Source organism: Myxine glutinosa, chromosome 5 (genome assembly GCF_964187855.1).
Source record: "Myxine glutinosa chromosome 5, kmMyxGlut1.1, whole genome shotgun sequence".
Taxonomy (NCBI): Eukaryota; Metazoa; Chordata; class Myxini; order Myxiniformes; family Myxinidae; genus Myxine; species Myxine glutinosa.
The window spans coordinates 165,089,460-165,100,255 of NC_136265.1; the positions used below are offsets into that span (position 1 = coordinate 165,089,460).

The 10,796-nt window shown below is 43.2% G+C and overlaps 1 protein-coding gene across 1 annotated transcript in view; it reads right to left on the reverse strand.

Moving 5' to 3' along the window:
* The window catches only part of P4HTM (prolyl 4-hydroxylase, transmembrane), a 100,280-nt gene extending 90,565 nt beyond the window's left edge, over window positions 1-9,715 (reverse strand). Inside the window, exons 1-2 of the mRNA XM_078779009.1 lie at window positions 9,426-9,715; window positions 8,765-8,849 (exon numbers count right to left, since the gene is read on the reverse strand). Of these exons, the coding sequence (XP_078635135.1) occupies window positions 8,765-8,849; window positions 9,426-9,623 (283 nt within the window). The 5' untranslated portion in view covers window positions 9,624-9,715. The remainder of the gene's footprint in view (window positions 1-8,764; window positions 8,850-9,425) is intronic.
* Window positions 9,716-10,796: the final 1,081 nt, after the last annotated feature.

Sequence of the window (10,796 nt, forward strand, 5' to 3'; positions counted from 1 at the left end):
ACGTGATCCAGTCGAAAGGTTGAATGGTTGTCTCTGGAAAGAAGAGTTCAAAATACATGAGTTGGATGAAGTTATGCGTCAGAAAGATGACTGTGCATTTGCAGAATTGCTTTGCCGTGTTAGAGTTGGGAAATGTACAAATAGAGATCTGGAGGTATTGAAATCTAGAGAAATCAGTTTAGATGATCCAAATTACCCACACGATGTACTCCACGTATTTGCATTCAACTGTGATGTTGATGACAGGAATATGGCAAAATTGGAGAAACTTGCACCAAGTCCTAAACAGCGTATTTACATTCATGCATCAGATGACAAAACGGACAGCACAGGACAACTAAATTTGGAAAGAATACCAACTTCACAGAAACGTTCTGAAACTGCTGGTCTTCATACGACTCTCATTTTGGCAATTGGTGCACGAGTGATGCTCACATATAATGTGGATACTGGAGATGGACTTGTTAATGGTGTAATTGGAACTGTTGAAAGTATCATAGAAAATACAAACAAAGGAGTTGCTATAGTTCTGGTGAAATTTGACAACGAAAATGTAGGTACAAGTGCTATTTCTGGAAGTCAGTGGAAAGACCGATATCCCAATGCAGTTCCAATCAAAAGACACGAAGGGAAATTTGAAAAAGGAAACAGGAAGGCAGCGCAAATCTCCAGAAGACAATTCCCACTTACACTGGCTTGGGCAGTAACAATTCATAAGTGTCAGGGTCTCACAGTGGATGAAATTGTTGTCAGCATGAAGGGTGCAAAACGATTTGGAAAAGGACAAGCATATGTGGCATTCAGTCGAGTGAAGACTCTGCTTGGTTTGCATATACTTGACTTTGATTCAGCTGGAATAAAAGCTAATGATAAATTGGAACATGAAATTAATGAAATGCGTGTTAATACATTGTCAATGGAAGAGTTAAATCTTTTGACCTTGCACAAACCTGACTGGATAACAGTGGGTCACTTAAATATCCATTATTTCCTAGAGAAATTAGCAGACCTGATGAGTCATAGAGAAAATCAAATTTTAGCTGAAACAGATGTTATGTGTTTCACTGAAACCTATCTGACAGATGATCATAATGTTGATGAATTTGCTGAGAAATATGGATATACAGTTTTCAGACAAAATATTCCAAGCATGCATGATCATGGTAATTTGCACGGAGTGATGATATGTGCACTGACTGAGTTGCAACCTAAAGAACTAGAACTGATATCTGTGAAAGGATTGGAGTCAAAAGCGATAGTTTTAGAAACGCAGAAATCACGTTTTGTTGTTGCTGTAGTTTATAGGAAACCATCATTCCCAATGAAAACCTTCTTGCTACAACTAAGTAGTCTTCTTGATTTGATGCCGTTACATGTGCCAACAATCATACTTGGTGACTTCAATGATGATTTGACAAACGAAAGACAAACAGAGTTGACAAAGCTCATGCAACGCTATGGATTCAAACAATGTATTAACCAGGCAACAACAGATAGAGGTACAATGATAGATCACATATATTTCAATAAAAATGAACCGGAACAAGTTCACATGGACGTGCATGATACGTACTATTCTGATCATGACATGACTTTTGTCACCACAGAGTGTACATGAATGGTTCATGAGACATAAATTGATGTCGTTGTAAGTTGTTATAGCAGATATTCTCCGCAAGCATGACATATATGACAGCATACTATGATTTCAAACAGTACATTACATATCTTAGCCCAGACAGAGCTACATTATCAAATATTTACCTGATTGTAATTAACATCAGTAATTAAATATTGATACATGTGAACTTCCTCCAGTGAGACAGTCACAAGTCTATCAATCTGTATGTGATCCAATAAAGGTTGAATGGTTGTCTCTGGAAAGATGAGTTCAAAATACATGAACAGCAACACTTCAAATTGGATACACTTCTTCATCAGAAGCTATATCAAATTCTCTAGAACTGCTAAACCCAATGGTGTCAATCATGACCAGTGAATGATCTCGTCATCTGAATCTTGTAACACCAATGACCTCTGGTGTGATACTATACTGTATGTGACTTGATTAGTGTTGTACAATGTTGACTACCCTTTGTTAAAATACCTGAAAATGAGTGTGATTTTACATCATTTGTGATTTTACATCATGTGATTTACATTTTACACGTCCAGCATGGTGATTTTAGTTCGGTGGGAATCAGAATATGGTTTTGACATACACTCAATATCACATTTCACATTTCTGGTACAGAGTAGTATGTTGTGCACATGTGTTCTGAGCATCTGTATTAAAGATAGTATCTCATCTTGCATATAATGCACTTGTGTGATCTTACTCTTCACAACCTTTGATTTTCTACTCAGTGCTAGTGGACACAGCCTTCATAACATTCAATCGACTCAGTTGAAAGTTCAATGACATTCTAGAATGGCTGAAACTGGTCAGAAAGTATCTCTAGTATTGTTCTTTGTCAGGTCGATCTTTATTCCTGGATGTGACTTGTTTTTAGTTAAATACCAAAATGAGTGGTGTTTGGATCAAAGATTACAAAGAAATTACGACTGATGAAGCTGAGAACATCTGTTATATTGCAGACAGAGTTAAATGTAATTATGACGTCATAAGGGAGGCACCTATGACGTCATCATTAACATATTTTATTCCCCATGGAGAGTTCTTTACAATGAGCCATGTCTCAATTTTTTCTATTCAGCACTTTTGGAGATATCGAGGTGCAAGGTTTTTTGGTTTTTCCAAGATGGCGGCTGAACCACGTGACCGATGACGTCATCATTAACATATTTTATTCCACATGGAGGATTCTTTACAATTAGCCATGTCTCAATTTTTTCTATTCAGCACTTTTGGACACATAGAGGTGCTAAGTTTTTCGGTTTTTCCAAGATGGCGGCCGAACCACGTGACCGATGATATCATCATTAACATATTTTATTCCCCATGGAGAGTTCTTTACAATGAGCCATGTCTCAATTTTTTCTATTCAGTACTTTCGGAGATATGGAGGTGCAAAGTTTTTCGGTTTTTCCAAGATGGCGGCCGAACCACGTGACTGGTGACGTCATCATTAACATATTTTATTCCCCATGGAGAGTTCTTTACAATGAGCCATGTCTCAATTTTTTCTATTCAGCACTTTTGGAGATATCGAGGTGCAAGTTTTTTGGTTTTTCCAAGATGGCGGCTGAACCACGTGACCGATGACGTCATCATTAACATATTTTATTCCACATGGAGGATTCTTTACAATTAGCCATGTCTCAATTTTTTCTATTCAGCACTTTTGGACACATAGAGGTGCTAAGTTTTTCGGTTTTTCCAAGATGGCGGCCGAACCACGTGACCGATGATATCATCATTAACATATTTTATTCCCCATGGAGAGTTCTTTACAATGAGCCATGTCTCAATTTTTTCTATTCAGTACTTTCGGAGATATGGAGGTGCTAAGTTTTTCGGTTTTTCCAAGATGGCGGCCGAACCACGTGACCGATGATATCATCATTAACATATTTTATTCCCCATGGAGAGTTCTTTACAATGAGCCATGTCTCAATTTTTTCTATTCAGTACTTTCGGAGATATGGAGGTGCAAAGTTTTTCGGTTTTTCCAAGATGGCGGCCGAACCACGTGACTGGTGACGTCATCATTAACATATTTTATTCCCCATGGAGAGTTCTTTACAATGAGCCATGTCTCAATTTTTTCTGTTCAGCACTTTTGGAGATATAGTGGTGCAAAGTTATGCCGTTTTTCCAAGATGGCGGCCGACCACGTGACCGATGGCATCATCATTAACATATTTTATTCCCCATGGAGAGTTCTTTACAATGAGCCATGTCTCAATTTTTTCTATTCAGCACATTCAGAGATATGGAGGTGCAAAATTTTTCGGTTTTTCCAAGATGGCGGCCGAACCACCTGACATATGACGTCATCATTAACAAATTTTATTCCCCATGGAGAGTTCTTTACAATGAGCCATGTCTCAATTTTTTCTGATCAGCACTTTTGGAGATTTCGTGGTGCAAAGTTTTGCCGTTTTTCCAAGATGGCGGCCGACCACGTGACTGATGATGTCATCATTAACATATTTTATTCCCCATCGAGAGTTCTTTACAATGAGCCATGTCTCAATTTTTTCTGTTCAGCACTTTTGGAGATTTCGTGGTGCAAAGTTTTGCCGTTTTTCCAAGATGGCGGCCGACCACGTGACTGATGATGTCATCATTAACATATTTTATTCCCCATGGAGAGTTCTTTACAATGAGCCATGTCTCAATTTTTCTGTTCAGTACTTTCGGAGATATAGAAGTGCAAGGTTTTTCGGTTTTTCCAAGATGGCGGCCGAACCACGTCACCGATGACGTCATCATTAACATATTTTATTTCCCATGGAGAGTTCTTTACAATGAGCCATGTCTCAATTCTTTCTATTCAGCACTTTCGGAGATATGGAGGTGCAATGTTTTTCGGTTTTTCCAAGATGGCGGCCGAACCACGTAACCGATGGCATCATCATTAACATAGTTTATTCCCCGTGGAGACTTCTTTACAATGAGCCATGGCTCAATTTTTTCTGTTCAGCACTTTTGGAGATATAGTGGTGCAAAGTTTTGCCGTTTTTCCAAGATGGCCGCCGACCACGTGACATATGACGCCATCATTAACATATTTTATTCACCATGGAGAGTTCTTTACAATGAGCCATGTCTCAATTTTTTCTGTTCAGCACTTTTGGAGATATAGTGGAGCAAAGTTTTGCCGTTTTTCCAAGATGGCGGCCGACCACGTGACTGATGACATCATCATTAACATATTTTATTCCCCATGGAGAGTTCTTTGCAATGAGCCATGTCTCAATTTTTTCTGTTCAGTACTTTCGGAGATATAGCAGTGCAAATATTTTCGGTTTTTCCAAGATGGCGGCCGAACCACGTGACTGATGACGTCATCATTAACATATTTTGTTCACCATCGGGAGTTCTTTACAATGAGCCATGTCTCAATTTTTTTCTGTTCAGCACTTTTGGAGATATAGTGGTGCAAATTTTTGCCGTTTTTCCAAGATGGCGGCCGAACCACGTGACCGATGACGACATCATTAACTTATTTTATTCCCCCTGGAGAGTTCTTTCCAATGAGCCATGTCTCAATTTTTTCTGTTCAGCACTTTTGGAGATAGAGGTGCAACGTTTTTCGGATTTTCCAAGATGGCGGCCGAACCACGTGACCGATGACGTCATCATTAACTTATTTTATTCCCCCTGGAGAGTTCTTTCCAATGAGCCATGTCTCAATTTTTTCTATTCAGCACTTTCGGAGATATGGAGGTGAATTTTTTTCCCGTTTTTCCAAGATGGCGGCCGCACCACGTGACCGATGACGTCATCATTAACATATTTTATTCCACATGGAGAGTTCTTGACAATGAGCCATGTCTCAATTTTTTCTATTCAGCACTTTCGGAGATATGGAGGTGCTAGGTTTTTCGGTTTTTCGAAGATGGCGGCCGACCACGCGACTGATGACGTCATCATTAACATATTTTATTCCCCATGGAGAGTTCTTTACAATGAGCCATGTCTCAATTTTTTCTGTTCAGCACTTTTGGAGATATAGTGGTGCAAAGTTTTGCCGTTTTTCCAAGATGGCGGCCGACCACGTGACATATGACGTCATCATTAACATATTTTATTCCCCATGGAGAGTTCTTTACAATGAGCCATGTCTCAATTTTTTCTGTTCAGCACTTTTGGAGATATAGTGGCGCAACGTTTTGCCGTTTTTCCAAGATGGCGACCGAACCACGTGACTGATGACGTCATCATTTACATATTTTATTCCCCATGGAGAGTTCTTTACAATGAGCCATGTCTCAATTTTTTCTGTTCAGTACTTTCGGAGATATAGAGGTGCAAGGTTTTTCAGTTTTTCCAAGATGGCGGCCGAACCACGTCACCGATGACGTCATCAATTGGGCACAGTCTATTCCAGGGCAAGACCAATATGTGTGCAAAGTTTGGCGATTCGCCGTGCAACGGTGTAGACGCAGTGCTGCAAACAGACAGACAGACAGACAGACAGACAGACAGACAGACAAACAGACAGATGAAAAATCGGTCAGAGACCGAGGACTTGCCGGAATTTACTTTTTTATCGGCCATTTAGGACAAATATGGCGGCCGAACCACGTGACTGATGACGTCATCATTAACATATTTTATTCCCTGTGGAGAGTTCTTTACAATGAGCCATGTCTCAATTATTTCTATTCAGTACTTTCGGAGATATGGCATTGCAAAGTTTTTCGGTTTTTCCAAGATGGCGGCCGAACCACGTGACTGATGACGTCATCATTAACATATTTGATTCCCCATGGAGAGTTCTTTACAATGAGCCATGTCTCAATTATTTCTATTCAGTACTTTCGGAGATATGGAGGTGCAAATTTTTCTGTTTTTCCAAGATGGCGGCCGAACCACGTGACTGATGACGTCATCATTAACATATTTTATTCCCCATGGAGAGTTCTTTACAATGAGCCATGTCTCAATTTTTTCTGTTCAGCACTTTCGGAGATATAGAGGTGCAAAGTTTTTCCAAGATGGCGGCCGAACCACGTGACCGATGACGTCATCATTAACATATTTTATTCTCCATGGAGTGTTCTTTACAATGAGCCATGTCTCAATTTTTTCTGTTCAGCACTTTTGGAGATATAGTGGTGCAAAGTTTTGCCGTTTTTCCAAGATGGCGGCCGACCACGTGACTGATGACGTCATCATTAAGATATTTTATTCCCCATGGAGAGTTCTTTACAATGAGCCATGTCTCAATTTTTTCTGTTCAGCACTTTTGGAGATATAGTGGTGCAAAGTTTTGCCGTTTTTCCAAGATGGCGGCCGACCACATGACATATGACGTCATCATTAACATATTTTATTCCCCATGGAGAGTTCTTTACAATGAGCCATGTCTCAATTTTTTCTGTTCAGCACTTTTGGAGATATAGTGGTGCAAATTTTTGCCGTTTTTCCAAGATGGCGGCCGACCACGTGACATATGACGTCATCATTAACATATTTTATTCCCCATGGAGAGTTCTTTACAATGAGCCATGTCTCAATTTTTTCTGTTCAGTACTTTCGGAGATATAGAGGTGCAAATTTATTCGGTTTATCCAAGATGGCGGCCGAACCACGTCACTGATGACGTCATCATTGAGGCACAGTATATTAGAGGGCAAGACCATTATGTGTGCAAAGTTTGGCGATTCTCCGTGCAACGGTGTAGACGCAGTGCTGCAAACAGACAAACAGACAGACAAACAGACAGACAAACAGACAGACAGACAAACAAACGAACAGATCAACATACTTGCCGGAAAATTTTTCCGGCAAGTAACAAACGAACAGATCAACATACTTGCCGGAAAAATTTTTCCGGCAAGTAACAAACGAACAGATCAACATACTTGCCGGAAAATTTTTCCGGCAAGTAACAAACACACAAACCGGAGTGATCAACATACTTGAATGAATGAATTGAATGATCGTTTTAAGGCCATTTTCCCCGCTGGAGCGGGGGTTAGCCTTGCGGGCCCCATGACAATCATGGTTCCCTGTTTGAGGCAATGTTTTTATGGCCGGATGCCCTTCCTGACGCCAACCCTTGGTCACGCTCTTACGATGCGCAGGGATAAAATTCTAAATCGAAAATTCTAAACCTATTCTAAATCGGGGTACAATCGGGGTACCGTACACACCGTGATCATTCATGGAGGAGGAGGGAGGGAAGAGGAGGAGGAGGAGGGAGGGAAGAGGAGGAGGAGGAGGGAGGGAAGAGGAGGAGGAGGAGGGATGGAGGAGGGATGGAGGAGGAGGAGGCAGGAGGGAGGGGAGGAGAGGCGGAGGGATGGAGGAGGAGGAGGAGGCAGGAGGGAGGGGAGGAGAGGAGGAGGGATGGAGGAGGAGGAGGGAGGGGGGGAGGAGGAGGGATGGAGGAGGAGGAAGGAGGAAGGGGAGGAGAGGAGGGGAGGAGAGGCGGGAGGAGGGGAGGGAGAGAGAGAGAGGAAGGGAGAGAGGAAGGGAGGGAGGAAGGAAGGGAGAGATAGGAGGGAGGGATGGGGGAGATAGGAGGGAGGGAGGCGGGAGGGGAGGAGGAGGGAGGGGAGGGAGAGGATAGGAGGGAGGAAGTTGGAGGGAGGAGGAGGAGGGGGGGAGGTAGAAGGAGGAGGGGGGAGGAGGGAGGGAGGTGGGAGGGAGGTGGGAGGGAGAGAGAGGAGTAAGGGGGGAGGGATGGGGGAGGAGGGAGGAAGGGGGAGGAAGGGGGAGGAAGGGGGAGGGATGGGGGAGGAGGGAGGAAGAGGGAGGAAGGGGGGAGGAGGGAGGAAGGGGGAAGGAGGGAGGAAGGGGGGAGGGATGGGGGAGGAGGGAGGCCAGAGGGAGGGAGGAGGAGGGGGGAGGAAAGGGGGAGGAGGAAGGAAAGGGGGAGGGAGGAGGAGGGGGGAGGAAAGGGGGAGGAGGAAGGAAAGGGGGAGGAGGAAGTTAGGGGGAGGGAGGAGGCAGGAGGCAGGGAGGGGAGGAAGGAGGCAGGGAGGGGAGGAGGGAGGAGGAAGGGAGGGGAGGAAGGAGGCAGGGAGGGGAGGAGGGAGGAGGAAGGGAGGGGAGGAGGGAGGAGGAAGGTCTTCAGGACGTACCCCCTCCCTCTGGACCTTTCAGGACACGGACACACATTACCGAAGAGCAGAGGTTTGAGGCTGAGTGTGCGGATGTGCAGATCATCCACACCGCCGCCCAGGTGCAATGCTTGCACAAAACCCATCTGTAAGGTGAGAACCCATATTATTATTAAGCAATGACTTCGACAAAGCGATCAAGTAATCAAGTAATCAAGTTATCAAGTAATCAAATAATCAAAACAAAGCAGTTTTAAGATAAAAATCTTAAAACGATCAAGTAGACAAACTTTAAAATCCCTATTTATACCAATTATTAACACCAAGTGATTCACGAATAAATTCTCTACATGATTCAGACTTCCACGCGTGCGGTGTGACGTCATAATTTATAGACGTCATAAAAAGCACACGGAGTATCTTATATTTTATGCCCTACCCACGTTTTTGTCTCCAGAGATTTATTCCTAAATAAAGAAAAAAACCTTCAATCAGGTAATTCGGCGTCAGGTAATTCAAGGTCAGGTAAAGGCAAAGGTTATGACGTAGTTATTATTAACGTTGAATGAAACCGAAAAACGGAGTGCTGTACGAAGAAACAATGTGCTCGGTGAACATAAAAGAGCAAAATTCGGAACGACACCATTGAAATGATAGTAATAATGGCGGGAAGAGAAATAAACAAGAGCGTCAACGAAACCGTCGGTCCGTGTTATTGTTACCTTGACACCTTCAGGTCGCAGGCGGCTCCTGGCCCAGGGTTGTGCAGGTGCCGAGGCCGTGTTGAGCGCTGGGCGAGGTGCAGGCTCGTGGAAGTGCACGTACAGTAACAGGGCTATCACGTTGGCCACATACGTGTGCATGAACACCATAACGATGATGTAGTACGGGCGGGAACACACGCTGTCGTCTCGACCCATGTCCTGGATCCAAAGGCGCCGATTCTCATCGATACCCGACGATCCTTGAGGCGATGCTCGATCCTGGGTGTCCTTTTGATCGCCACCCCCGGTATTCCTCAACCACGCACATCGCCCAAGGGGAAAAGCGACGCCGCCGCCGCTGCTCTGACGTCACGGAGGGGGTGCGTGTGCACCAGAGTGCTTATGGGGCCAGCACTAAGGCCTGCCTTTTTTACGATGAAAAAAGGTAAAAAAAATCAAACATTTAGACAGCCTTGGACGTGCACCTTGACCCCACGGCCAAGCCGCAACGTCTATCAAGGCTGTCCCATTAACATTACACATGCACCTCAACCCAAGGCTGAAGCACATGGTCATTCAAACACATGCATCGTGACCCCGAAGGGCCAGAACGCATGGTCATACAATTGGACCCCTCCTCCGTAGGAGTGAATTCCCATGACTTCAACACCGTGCCACCAATTAATTTAGCGCAACAAGTCGTGCACCAGAGTGATGTGAACAGCACACGAAGAGGACCCCGTGTCCCGTTTTTATATACGTCTATTAATTACGTACTAATGAAATGTGAATATTACATCTACTAATTATGTACTATTGAAATGTGAGTACGTCTATTAATTACGTACTTTTGAAATGTGAGCACGTCTATTAATGACATACTTTTGAAATGTGAGCACGTCTTAATTATGTACTATTGAAATGTGAGCACGTCTGTTAATTACGTACTATTGAAATGTGACTACTACATCTATTAATTACGTACTATTGAAATGTGAGCACGTCTATTAATTATGTACTATTGAAATGTGAGCACGTCTATTAATTACGTTCTATTGAAATGTGAGCATGTCTATTAATTATGTTATTGAAATGTGAGCATGTCTATTAATTACGTACTATTGAAATGTGAGCACGTCTATTTTTTTTTTTTTTTTTTTTTTTTTGTATACAATATCGAGGCTCGTGAAAGAGCGAACATTAATCACACAGAAAGACAAACCGACACATAAAACATATAACATAGGGAGCGGTAGACAAGATGGGGAGAGAGGGGGAAGGACACAAACATGACATTTGAGAGCAGGGACCGAGAGACATGGAGACATCGAGAGATCTGAGAGAGGGCGAGGGCTTTGGGGGGGGGGGGCGTGGGAAGGGGGCAGTGGG